Source organism: Pyrus communis, chromosome 10 (genome assembly GCF_963583255.1).
Source record: "Pyrus communis chromosome 10, drPyrComm1.1, whole genome shotgun sequence".
Classification (NCBI taxonomy): Eukaryota; Viridiplantae; Streptophyta; class Magnoliopsida; order Rosales; family Rosaceae; genus Pyrus; species Pyrus communis.
The window spans coordinates 4,860,871-4,875,177 of record NC_084812.1 but is presented as its reverse complement, the minus strand read 5'-3'; the positions used below and the strand labels follow the sequence as shown (position 1 = coordinate 4,875,177).

Below are 14,307 nucleotides of genomic sequence, written 5' to 3'. Positions count from 1 at the left end.
TGTAAAAGTAAGGTTCCCTCGCTAGCTGCCTCAATACATTTATGTTACCCCATTGTGGGGGTGCAAATATAGAAGAGAAATGCTAAGGGGACTCTTTTAATGTAAAATTTTTCATGGATTCTCTGATCTATTATCTCATAGTTTATCGTTAATTTTTGTGCTAACATTATAAAATATTGTGTCAAAAATATGAGGTAACGAAGAGTCCTTGGAGATTGGAGAGTCCCACTTTTGAGAGTCTCCTTAACATTTCTCAAGAGTAATTCTAGGGAGACCAAATTTTTAAATCAAATTTTGTAAAACAAATAATGTGGTTATTGATGATTAGGTTATTACTCAAGTTTTAATTAATGTATTTATTTCCTATTGGTAACATATTATTTGATTTGCAAATTTGATTTAAAAATTACTAGCATTATCCATTTCTCAATATTGAATTGTGGGGAAAAGCTTGCTTAGTGCATATTGGATCTTGTTTATTGTGACTTAAACTGACTTAATTATGTTTATAACTAGTTAATTTCAATTAAATTGCTATATTAATGAAAGTTTTGAATGAATGGGTTTAACATTTAGATTTCACATTTCAATTAATTATGTTTATACGGATTTCGCATTCGTAGGTTTCAAACTTTTGGGGACAATTTATGAAATGGAAAAAATCACCAAAAATTGCATATTTTTATTAATTACAAAACACCGAAAATCCTTTGTCCTGGTGCTAATATCTTGTTTGGATCAAACCTAACTTTCATGTCTTGGAAACTTTGCCATTTTCTTCCGAAATGGTTTTTCCAATCCTCCCGTGTTTCGTAGTGGGGAAGGTACTGCTTAACCCTAATGTCAGCATCCTTACAAAATTGCAATAGTTGTCTATTTACTTCATCAAATGCCTGCCAGTCGTTGAATCCGCTTGCATGCAAGAGCCCTACAACATAGAAAACATCTTCATCTGGAATAACTGCAGACATCCTACCATCCCACCTGAAACATTATTTAATACAAAGTACATTAGATTTACCAAAAATAAAACAAATAAATAAATAAACAGAAACCCTAATTATTTTTGTTCACAGAAACTCACTTTTTTCGGTTCACGGGGTAAATAAGGCTCACCGCCGTAGGAACATTTTGTTTGAGAAGAATGTTCCTGAAAACACCCGAATCAATGTCCGAAATTCGTGATTTTGGTACAAAGATATTCAGCCACGGATGAGCAATTTCCCATAGTCCAAGTGATCGAAGATTTTCCTCTTCCGTGTGCACTCTATCCAGAAAATCTATGTACGATACATCTTGCTCGAATAAAAATTCCGGGACAAAGCTTAACCCTTTGATCGTTTTATCAACTACCTATATAAACAAGAAAAAGTTATTTAAATGGTACTAACTCTTTTAATTTACCTTCAATATTCGTGATTTAACAGAAAATCTGTAGTAAAAAAAAATGGTGTACCTTGTCCACGGTTTTTCGAGTGCTATCATCGTAATATTTGGCTGCTTCTATGTAGTAGATGATGCCGTATTGATTTATTAAAGCTGCTATTCTTGGTTGATCGAGTAATGGGTAAAAGGAAAGATCTACAGGACCTTGCTTCATTAGAAGGAAACCTTCTAAATAATCGAATCCATTGGGTGCCATTAAGTGTTCTTGATCTCTTGAAAATGCAGAGAAGTTACTGTACATCATTCGAACCCATTTAGCCTGCAGAGAATTAGTGCACAACTTAATAAATTCAAATCATATTTCAAGAAGAAAAAAAAAAATTTGTTACAACGATGTTCTACTCTGAGGAGAAGAAATAGAAATTAGTTCATACCCTTTTCGGAGCTGGCGCGAGGGGAATCCTTGCTCTGGTTATTACACCAAATTGGCCCAAGCCTCCGAGAACAGCATAAAATAGCTCTGGCACCATTTTTGAGGAGCAAGTAACTAATTCCCCCTTCCCTGAATTAAAAAAAATTAAAAATTTAAAGTCTTTTTTTAAAAAAAAAATCCATATACTTTAAGGTCAATCAAAATAATCAAGAAAAAAAATTTCTAAGTTCTCACTTTCATTAACAGACCATGAGCTTGATTTGAGAAATTTTGGTAATATAATAAGGGAGGTGTTGTTGGCATTTGCAATTCAAAAATTATTATTATGCACTCCAAATTTATGAAAATATATAAAAAAAATTATAAGAAAAAATGCGGGATGATATTTTTGGAGTGGAACCTAATAAAAAATAAGAAATTAATATGAGAAAATTTGGAAGTTAATGAGTGGTGAAATATATTGATAACGCTTGCTGAGATGCATTCATTTCCAGTGAATATGCATGCAACACAAGGCAAACATAGTTTTTAGGACTTTTAAGTGAAAGAGCCAGATAGAGTAGTACTGAGTTGTGAGAGAAGTCCTCATACCAGTTACAACATCGAGTTCATATACATTGTTGATTTGGGGACCATATAGAAACGTTTGCCCACTGATTCCAGCGTTACTGAGCGTGCCACCAACGCTCAGGTAAAGGTAGTCGGTCCACGAAACCGGTGTAAGACCACGCTCCAGTGTAGCACGCAACACATCGATCCAACGTTGCTCACCTCCAACATCAGCATAAGAACCCAAAGAAGGGCTCTCTGAGACCACAATTCTAGAACCATTACGGATCAAAGCTGTCATGTTTATGACAACGCCACCAGAGGTCAGGGCCTGTCCGCGAACAGAATGACCCTGGCCTCTAGCAGCTACGCTAAAAGGCGCAGAATTGTTGTTTGCGGATAGGATTAGACTTGCGATGTCATTTGGCGACGTCGGATTAAGAACTGCAGCTGGGAATTCATAAACTATATGGCCATAATCAGTAGAGGTTGAATTGATGGACCCAGTATCGTTTAGTAGCAAGCTGTCCACATCCCCGAGTGAGGGTAGGAGTAGACTTGCCCCAGTTGCGGATAACATCATAAACCCTAGGATTAAACTCAGAGTAGTCCAGTATTTTGGAACTGCAAAATTCTCAGCCATTTTTTTTGGTGGTCAAAGGAGAGGGAAAGAGAAGTGTGTTGATATGTACAGGGAAATTAAGTTGCATTATATATAGAAGAGAAATTACTTAAACAAATTTAATTAGTGTGGGATAGTAGAGAGCATGGACTAGCGTTAATAAACGTCGCTTAGTGGCCGTGGCCGGCCAAGTTGTACAGGCTTTTCCAAATGTACGCAAGAAGAAGAAGACTTAATCAAATCAGTACACTTGCATCTTTTGCAAATTTACGCAATATAAAACATTGAGCATTAACTATTTTTTTCCCTTCGAACTGTCGGTTGGATATGTAAGAAAAATGAGTTAATTACTTGTGTTAGATTAATGTTCAAATTCTTAAGCATGGTCTGCAATTCTGTACATACATTCTTTTACAAGTATGCTGATACATCAACGGATTATATACGTAGTTGCAATATTTTATTTCCTCCGGGTGTAATTTTCATATAATAAAAAGGGACTCAATATAATTGTTTTCGTGTGTGTAATTTTCCCCTTTTTTTTTTTTTTTTAATCTGGGAGGTGTTTATTTTTATTTAATTCTTATTTGGAATTTCAGTTTTTTTTTAATCAACTTTTGACTCATTTGATAATTATTTCGTTTTTTGTTTTTCTTTTTATTTTTTTGTGAAAGGTAGAGGCAAAAATACATTAGAGAAGTGAGATATGAAGAAGAGGTGGAAAAAAGATGGTAAGAGGGATTTAAAAGAAGAATGGTGCTATCCTCACACCCTTTTTTACCTTTCACACACACCCAGTGGCGGATCTAGGATTTTAACATAGGGTGGTCCTAATATAAAAGTTCCAAAAAAAAAAACGAAAATAAAATTGAAAAATAAATGGCAAACTACAACTTCGACAAAAAAATATGTATGAACTAACACTGTAACACAATCTTTGACAAAAAAAAAAAATACACTGTAACACAATTCAAGTAATATCAGAAAATCCTAACGAATGAACAATAAATATATATGAACTAACACTAAAATAGATATGCAAAAATCCTAAGAAATTAACAATGAATAAGGCTGAATTTAGTTTAAAACCCGTTAGTGTGTGACTGTTTGACTTTTTATCAAAAACCCTTATCAAAAACCATTATCAAAGACCCTTACATATATGTATTCACTGTTCAGCCTTTTGTTTTAATTAGTGTTCTTAAAAAGTAAAATAAAAAACTAAAACTAAAAATCCTAACAAATTAACAATAAATATGTATGAACTAACACTAAAAATAAGTATGAACTAACTTTAAACTAGGAAACTTACCGATATTCTAAAATTGTTGTTGATGGCCTTCACTGGCTTGGGTGGTGTGAGGAATAGGCAGGCAATTAGGTATATTATATTTGATAAAGTTGAATTTGATTGAAAACAGACTAATGAAACGTCATGGGCTTTTATTAAATTTCAAATTGTTTGACTTTTTAATAAAAGACGGTGTGTGCTATCACGGGGGTTTAAAAAAAAATTTCAATGACTTGGCTTAAAACGACGTCGTTTTGGCCAAGTCGTTTAAAAAAAAACAACATTTCTTCTTCCTCCTTCAATTTTGCATAGCACAGCAGCCATGGCTGCTGCTCTTCTCTACCATTGCCCGAACTTGGGTGGTCCTAAGAGGTTCTCGCAGCCATTTATTCGAGCTTCTGAGTGATCCCGAGACCACCCTGGTCCCTTAGTAAATCTGCCCCTGCACGCACCTCAATTTTTGGCTATCAGATCAAATAAATCGAAAATGATCAAATAACAGAAATTAATATGGAGTGTGTGGGAAGTAAAAAAAAATGTATGGATAGCACCATTCTTAAAAGAAATGGATATGAAATGTTACACATGAGAAATGAGATATTAAGGAGCCGTTTGATGATCATTTTGTTTTGAGGTATCATTTTTATTTTCACGTGTTACCAAATAAAACTTTCAGTATGAAAATTAAAAGCAAAAAAAAAAAAAAAAAAACAAAAAAACTGAAGTGGTCATACATGCCTTAAGTTATTTTTATACTCATGTTTTTGTTTTGTACTTTTTTCGTAATTTTAACTCTCTCGACCCTTCTTCTTTCTTTATCCCGTATACTTTTCCTCAATCTCCAAGACGAAAACTGAAGATGAAGAACTATAGATGAAATGGTTATATGCACTTCAACCTTTTTTATTTTTTTGGGATTAAAGAAGCTAGTTTGTTTAATTTATATTATATAATTCGACTTTGGGACATGGAAAAATGTTACTCCTTTGAATCCTTCTTCACTGTGCGTGTACCGCCAACAATCCAGTTTTAGATACGCCTCTTTTTGGCCGGTGACAAATATTGTTTGACAAGTTTATAATATTGTTTGACGAAACATTTTTTACCCTAAAAAACATGGAGTAAAATATGGACTGACATCCAGACTTAGGCTGGCAAAGACAGGGATTTCCTGCTTGGGAAGCGCAAAGACATAGTTCGCTGCTCCATCAAGGTTGTCAATCTAAAAGATTTCACACTTACTAGCGCACTAATATACCATACACAGCTATTTTACCCGTCTTTTTATAGGCTGAAAAAGATGGCAGGGAATTATAACTCAATTGGTTAAGGTCATTTACATTTAGGTTCTTGTTAATTTTCTTTTTGCCAATATCGTTCATTCCTGGAGTTGAATACTTCATTCAAGAATTGTTTTTTATTCAATCCAGTAGAAAAGGTAAACCCCTTATGATACACCAGATCCGGCTCAATTAGATAGATCTGCTATCATTTAAAATCTATTTTCTTATTTAAAATTATGGTGTAACGTGCATTCTCCCTTGTTCCGGTCATGAAATAGATGCAATAAATCAAAAATGGAATTTGATTCAAGAATGAAATCTTATTGGAATTGTCCTTATCCAAATCATACTTTGGAACCATATCACATCACAAATCTGATGCAATAGGATGAATTGAAAGGCCCTTAGGTATTGGAAAATTCAGGGGTATAGCTTCAAATGTTATATAGCACAAGTATTTTAGCCATTAAATTTCATTTCCGCAATTGTTATATATTCTATTTTTAACTTCATCCATTCATTTTCTATTTCACCAAGTGCTACATAGCATTGAAGAAAAATCTCGAACTCACAGCTAGAAGATGAAATGTAAAAGATATAATTCATTTGGTAAAATTTGAAGATGTTTCTGAATTGTTAACTCACGGAAGTAAAAGAATACAGGATGCAGCAGCTAGGTCTGCAACATGAGGATTTAACTATAGGTAATATGTGACACACAAGAACCGAGCAAAACATAGACCTCGAAATACAATTGAGCTGCAAAATGTGTACCATTCTTGCAACCAAGATAACAAGAGACTCCAGGGAAGGCCAAACGTCTCATAGGCCGTCGTACTCTTGGAACTTTAAGGAGTATGATCGCTGGTCCTTTAATTTGATAGCACACTGAATCGAGTTAAACCTCGCACCTACAGGAGAACAGTACCATGCTCCATCTTATTTGTGTGCCAAGGATACTGTTTAAGCAGCTGGGACCTTTCTGCCATCTTCAATAAAGAAAATTGCAGCTTCTGGGACCTGAGAAAGGAGGCAAAGAAAAGTTTTAGGTACTTTAAGCTAAGCGTGTATTCCAATTTTAACTTGGACAGTATAAGTGATCTTATCATCGAAAACACGAGATTACAAAAACATGACTAAAAAGGGGGGACCGAGGGACAATTTATGCCACTCAAATTAAGAATACGTTCTTACAGCCAAGGTCACAATCCAATCAACACCTCCCTAAGTACAAATCAAAAACCTCCCTAAGTACAACAATAGAAAGAATAAGAAGAAAGGCATAAAAGGATAATCCTTGGTACCCTGACTTTTATAAAGAATTCATTAAAAATAATTCCTACGGCGCTACCCCATGCAATTATCCATGGATATGAAGTAGTAAAATACAAATGACGAAATAAAAATTTAACACTACGTGGTACAAATGTCCCAAAGCCATATTTTGGCTTACTGTTTACATTTACCAGTGTGTAGTTTTAAATTTAACAACTTTTTCACCACATTTCAAAATTTATACCATATATAGCGATCTAATTCATACAATATAGTAACTCTACTTTGGCCTAATTCATTCATATACATAGCGTTAAAGAGGTTAATCTTTTTATTGGAAATAAGAACTCCCATTTTGAAAAAAAAAGTTGAAAACAACACGTCATATGGAAGAAAGAGAAACAGTGAGCAGAGTAGCTTACGTCAGGCCAAGTATCCGTAATGAACTCCACAATGTCATAAGCGATATCTCCTTGAACATCAATTTGGTCCTTCTCAGTTGGCCCCTGAAACCAATCATTCCAAATTAATTAAAACAAACCATCATCGCATACAGACAAAACAATATACTATCCATCATACCTTAACAACAGAGGCTCCGGTAGCAAACTTTTTCCCCAATTTCTTTGAAGCATCACTAAGTTTGACACCTGAATTGTAATCAAAGAAACCGCGTTAATTATGGTAGGAACAAAATAAGAATCTCCAAATAGAAAGACAAAGGATGCAAAGTAGTAGATTGCTCACCAAAAAGCTCCAGCCCCTTCACAGTGGTGATAGATTTTCGCTTATTACGCGTGACTTTTTCAATCGTAACTTCTTGCTTCTCCTACGGAAAAAAAACCCATACCAAGTTTAGTCATTATAATTTAAAGGGTTTCAAAAGAAATATTGTTTTGCAACTATCAACCCAGAGAGCTTGTTCACAAAGGGTTACACCTATTTAATAGAAGAAAACAATTTCCGAATTATCACCTTTTTCTTAATCTTCCCACCTGGGAGACGCTTGACTTCTTCTTTAGGTGCTGAAATGCCACCCACCAAATTCAGGCCGAAAAAAAAAACAAAAATCGTTATAATTTGGATTCGCAAAGCAGAAAACAAACTTTCCAAAATAAAATTAAAGCCGAAAAGAATAAAACAAAACATCCCAATTCATCTCATAGCAGCACAAACACAATAACATAAACATGTTTAGGCACTCCATATCTCCACACACACATTCACATATATACTGTACCGGCACTCATAACTCATCCAAACCAGACCAGAAATGGTTACACATACCAACATAAACACATGCTCACGCATACATGATATACATATATATACACACACATATGCGCACATATACATATTTACAGCAATACCTGAAGAAGCAGCTCCATCACCACCTCCAGAAGAAATACCAGTGGACTGCAACTGGTTGGCTACTTTATCAGTTTCCTTAGCATTAGCCTCTGCACAAAAAATAAAATATTAATACAAAAAATAAAATAAATAAAAAATCATTGAAAATAACAAATAAATAAAACAGAACAGAGTAATCATAAAAAATAAATAAATAAATAAACTAAACTTTAATTCGAATTGAATAAAAAGAAATTAGGGTTCGAGCAAAGATAGAACCTTTAACGAGATCCGGGTAAAGGTCCGGGGCGTTTTGGATCAACCATGGCTTGCATTTCTCGAAATCGGGTCCGAATTCACAATACTCAGCAGGCAAACTGCACACCGCACAGTACAGCACGCGAACCGGTTGGGGCTTCCCCGCCATCAGAGCTCAGCCTCAAGCTCCTCTCTCTGTACCTCCCCACTCTCTCTCTCTCTCTCTCTCTCTCTCTCTCTCTCTAACCCTCGCTCTGAAATTGGGGAAGGTCAAAACGCTGCGTTTAGGTTACGCAAATCGGTGAATTGAAGACGGTGTTTTGCAGCTGCTCGATGACGGTGAGAGTATAGGGATGGCTTTGTTGGATTACGTGTGTCGGACGCTGCTGGCCCAATTGCGGTGCGTATCGTTGCTTGGGATCCATACTGTTATGTGCGTTCTAAATTTCTTGGGCCGGAAAGGCCCAAATACTTGAATATTGGAGGTTTTATTCTTTCTAGCAACAAGACCAGGATTTGAACTTAGGGCTGGTTTGGTATTGCTGTGCTTTGAAAAAAAGCTGCTTCTGCTGTGCTGTGAGAATAAGCAGCTGTGAAATAAAGCAGCAAAGTGTTTGGTAAACTTTTTTGTAAAAGTGCTTTTGAAAAAAAAAAAACAGTATTAGAGTGTTTGGTAAACTTTTATGTAAAACAGATGTGAAAAAAAGCCGGTTTTTCAAAGCTGGGTTTTGCAGCTTCTTGTTTTTGGCTTTTTTTCATCCAAAACTGTGAAAAAAAGCTGAAGCTGAGTGTTTACCAAACACAAAAACAGCTCCCAGCTTTTTTTGATAGCAGCTTTTTTCAGAATCACCTCAGTACCAAACCAGGTCTTAGACACATCTTTTAGACCAACTCTAATCCTTGAAATAAGTTTTAGAGGGGTGTATTCAGACGAGAACATAATTTAGGGTTATGGGTAAGAAGCTAAAATTGGGTCGAATATCGGCCAAAAAAGTGGGCCGGGTTAGTGGAGAGTCCCCCAAATGTACGTGGACCTGCCTAATTTTTGTCCAGCACGGAGCGCCAGAAGAGCCTCACGCCTCAACATGCGGCGGCATTAAAGAGGCAGGGTCCTAGACACCAGGGTGCTTGTCGGCCTTGATGCAGAGCCAAATGGCTCTTATGGTCATGTACGCCCTAGATTAAATAGACCGTTGGTTGATCCAATGGTCTCCCATTCAAACTTCTTTTTTTTTTTTTTTTTAATTTATATATTTATTGAATTCACGGTTGAAATCTAATATGATCAAATTCAACAATAAAAAAAAATTTAACGGTCCAAATTTAAATCTAACAACTAAAATAATAATAAAAAATTATTTATACATCTCTATCGTATGTTTTATATTCTTTCATAATGTTTTATTGAGTTTCATGGTATCACTTTTGTAATTTTTCAATATTTATCAGAGTCTAAATATTTTTGAGTTAAAATGTTCATAAAATTAAATTATGATAATCTACGTTTTTTTTTTTAAAGTTACTTTTAAAAAAAATCTAAATTCATTCTTTAATAATTTGGGGCTAAATATTTAAGTTTTAACCCAAAAGGAGTTGGAACGGAAAAACTGTTTCTCGGTTAAAACCTAAATTTTCAAGGTTACAAATGGTAAGTTTTAACCCAAAGGTTGAATATGCTCTTAGTTTTAGGAAGATTAGTACAACCAGACATTTAGAGAAAGTGCATGCCAGATAAGATAACATCGAATTTAATCCATATGAACAATTGCATTATCATTGATTGGCAGAATCATAACAGATTCCAAGTACTAACCATACTTAGGGCTAGTATGGTATCGTTGTGCGTTTTAAAAAATATTACTTATAATGTATTGCGAGAATAAATAATTGTAAAATAAAGTTGTGTGGTTGATAATTTTTTTTTATTTTATAAAAGTGTTTTTAATAATTAAAAAAAATAGTGTAAACGTGTTTTGTAAACTTTTATATACACTGTTTCAGCCCTCTCATTCTCATCACCACCTTGTGGGCTGTTCTTCAAACTCTCTGAAAAAGTTCCCCGAATAGAGGTCGGTAAGTTGTTGATAAGATTTCTTGATGAGATTGAGGTCGTCGGATCGGGCAGACAGTGTGGACAGAAAGGCAAGGAGTCTGCAATTGTTCCATTTCTTGTGCTGGGCAACAAGATCGACACCCCTTATGCTGCTTGAAGATGAACTTCGATATCACCTAGGACTGACCAATTTCACAACTGGCAAGGGGGGAAGGTGAATATGATCAATTTTGGCTCAGTATTTGTGTGGTAAGTTTTCCTGCTAATTTGTAGTTTCTGACCACAATTATAATGGAAAAGAAATTTCTTATTCGAGTTTGATCAGATTGGTGAATTAAAGGAAGAGGAATTTCGAGTTTGATCAGTCGGCGGCACTGTGAACAGAGAGGTGATGGAAGATGATAAAACCATCCTGGTATGACATGTAAATTATTAAATTGCTTAAGGTTGTTTTTTGGTATTTGAAAGTTACACTAAAGGAATCCGGATCCTCTTTGTGAGAATTCTGGGAATCCGTGAATCATATTAGTTTTTTTTCGTACATCGCGATCAGAAATTATTTTAAATATTTTTATTTAAAATTAAATACAAACAATACCTGATAAAAATTAACCACACGATATACGATGAACGGACACGATTTACAAATCTCTAAGATCCTTACTTAAAGGATTCGGAAAGAATACACAAGACCTCGTGTCTCTGGAAAAAGGAATTAACTTCGCTGCTAAACATTTCAGGAGGAATTCCTACTTACATTCAATACCGGATGAACAAGTGTCCACCCAAAATTAAATGTAAGCAGGACGTCACGTTGAAATTTCAACAGCGAAGCCTTTGTGCCTGGAAAAATAGGTTTGCGCAGAAGCGCAAACACAGCAAAAGACCCCGTTTTACAAAGTTTGCATTTGCTACTTCGGCTTTTTCCACCCAGATTGTGAAAAAGGTGATTCTAGGAGGTTTACCAAACACTGAAAAGGTCATGTTTTTTTTTTATATATACTTGTTTTTTTTTTTTAAATCACAGCATAACCAAATCAGTACTTAATAGTGCTAGAATTTTCAATCAATAATATAAAGAACAATTTTAGTAGCATATTTAACTGTTTGGAGTGACAAATTATATACCATATAGCTGTGTATTTCAAATTACAAGTTTCTTTTCAGTTTTTTATGCCAAGTTTAGCTGTGTATTAGGAAAACAAATGCAATTAGGGTTAATTAGAGAGTTGAAGATGGGTATGTATGTATGTTTGTATATATGTAAATAGGCTGGATAATATAATTTTATAAGGGTTTCAAAGCCAATTGTCGTTAATTAGGAAATGTGACTTCTGTAAATACATGTAACGGTTGTGTTGGAATTTAAAAATGTTTGAGTACTAGTTCTAACATCTCAAGGCCAAATGGATTAATAATGTCTCTTTTGGATTTTACCTCAGTTACTAAGCAATATACGTTTTATTGATTAACGGGATAGCGGGATTCAAATTATGTTTCGTTTTTGTCAACTAAAGTGAATTGTTCAGTACTAACTAACTTTTGATTTAATATTTTTTATTCAAAATTGAAAATGAGACATAATTCAAATCCCGCTTTCCCGTTAAGCAATCAAAACATATATTGCTTTGTAACAAAGGGAAATCCAAGAGAGACATAATTAATCCACTAGGATTTGAGTTGTCATATCTAGTCACCAAACATTTTCAAATTCCAACACAACCTTGGATGCATTTACAGACAAGGCACATTTCCAAATGACAATTGGCTTTAAAACCCTCAATCATATTACCGAAAAACACTTTATATCCATGAGTAATGCTAGAGACATCAAATTTTTAAGGGAACTAAATTAGGTAAATCAAATGATGTTGTTGTTGATGGTTGAATTATCACTTAAATTTTGAGTATTGTGCTTATTTTCTATTAGTGACACATCTTGTGATTTGCAAATTTAGGTCTTCCTAGTATTATCTATACATATATACATACATATGTATCTATCATCAACTCTCACCTTGCATGTGCTTATAAGTAGTTAAGTTATTCCTCATATTGCCAATTGATTTTATGGTGGAACCCCAATTTCTTCATAGTATCAGAGCAAATTGTCCGAAACCCAACGGCCCCACACGTGCCCCACATAACTTGAGTTGTGTTGTCCACGTGTTAGGCTTGAAAATTCGTCACACATAACACGTGAAGGAGCTTGTTGAGAATAAATCTCACATTGATGAAAAGAAACTTTGCATGTGCTCAGAATAATTGGGTTATTCCCCATATTACCAATTGAGTTTATGATGGAACTTCAACTTCTTCACTCCCTACCGTCATCTTCCTCAGCAAAGAACTAATGACAAATTTTAAAGCTGGTGCTGTTGCAAATACCAAAGCAAAAAATTGTGTTGTCCACGTACCCCACATATGTTAGGTATCAGCAACATTTATAAGATTTTGGCTACTGTCGAGCCGGATTAAAGACAGCTGAGACTATACTCTTTCCAGGGAATACATGGAGGAATGATCCTTCGGTTGGTTGCCTTGGTGTTACAAATTGTTCCTCCTCGAACAAATATATTTCTATGAGAAAGAACTTGAGATTACAAATTGATATCTAGCAATTTACAGGGAATTAAAACAGAAGCTTGATTCGTAGAATATACAACCAACACAAGGAGCATCGGTCGTCCCTGATCAAGTAGGGCATATGATTTTAATTTTTATTAATTCAGTCTTCTTGTTTTTTTTTTTATTGAATTATTGTTAGTTGATCTATATTTTTCGACCAACAACATATATATATATATATATATAGACTAAAATAATTGATGTGAAATTTAGGTCTTCGGGTCATGGTGCAGACATCAAAATTTCGGAAGTTTCGTGTTTACACATGACTGAGGTGAAAAAAGTATGAAGAAGGGTACATCTGCACGGTGAGTTTGGAAGACACGCCTTCAACTTTTGCCTCATGCACCCATGCAAGTTTCAGTGTACCCTTCTTCATACTTTTTCATCTCAGCCATGTGGAAGACGAACTTTTGAAATTTTGATGTCTACTACACCGTGATCCGAGGGAACTAAATTCACAGTATAAGTAATAATAAATCAATTATTTTAGTCTACATACATACATATATATATATATATATATATGTTGTTGGTTCCAAAAATATAGATCAATTAACAATAATTCAGTAAAAAAAAAATAAGGAGACTGAATCATTAAAAATTAATATCTGACTTACTTGATTAGGGACGACCGGTGCTACTTGTGTTGGTTGTATTTTCTGTGAATCGAGCATCTGTTTTAATTCCCTGTAAATTGCTAGATATCAATTTGTAATCTCAAGTTCTTTCTCATAGAAATCTATTTGTTCTCGGGGGAATAATCCGGTAACACCAAGGCAACCAACCAAAGGATTATCCCTCCATGTATTCCCTTGAAGAGTATTAGTCTCAGTTGATGCTTGTCCTTGATCTGGCTCGACTGTAGCCAGAATCTTATAAATGTTTCTAATGCCGAACATACGCTGCGCATTTACAAACTCTACATTTTCTCCTTTGGTATTTGCAGGCAGCACCAGCTTTAAAATTTGCCATGAGTTCTTTGTTGAGGAAGATGAGTGTAGGGATTGAAGAAGTTACCAATTAACTACATGGGGAATAGCACAACTAACTTTAAACGAGCTCATTAAATTCTTGTATTTTGGTTAGTTTTATTTGCAGTTGTTTGCAAATTTTATTGCTTGAAATTGTAGATACGCGCTATGTGGAAGGCTTCGTGGATTCATGTTATGAGAGCTG

At 34.7% G+C, this 14,307-nt stretch overlaps 2 protein-coding genes across 2 annotated transcripts; both read right to left on the bottom strand.

The window, feature by feature from the left end:
- Window positions 1-689: 689 nt before the first annotated feature.
- LOC137746678 (cytokinin dehydrogenase 4-like) lies at window positions 690-3,011 on the bottom strand. The gene is made up of 5 exons (XM_068486683.1): window positions 2,411-3,011; window positions 1,821-1,948; window positions 1,457-1,705; window positions 1,085-1,353; window positions 690-984 (listed from the first exon to the last, which is right to left on the bottom strand). Exons 1-5 carry the CDS (start codon window positions 3,009-3,011, stop codon window positions 690-692), a joined length of 1,542 nt encoding a protein of 513 aa, XP_068342784.1.
- A 3,135-nt stretch (window positions 3,012-6,146) lies between these two features.
- LOC137747348 (translation machinery-associated protein 22-like) lies at window positions 6,147-8,768 on the bottom strand. Its single transcript, XM_068487445.1, has 7 exons — window positions 8,469-8,768; window positions 8,210-8,299; window positions 7,815-7,864; window positions 7,587-7,668; window positions 7,422-7,489; window positions 7,262-7,345; window positions 6,147-6,584 (listed from the first exon to the last, which is right to left on the bottom strand). The coding sequence occupies exons 1-7, from the start codon at window positions 8,614-8,616 to the stop codon at window positions 6,528-6,530; spliced, it is 579 nt and encodes a 192-aa protein (XP_068343546.1). The 5' UTR covers window positions 8,617-8,768; the 3' UTR covers window positions 6,147-6,527.
- Between the last annotated feature and the right edge of the window lie 5,539 nt (window positions 8,769-14,307).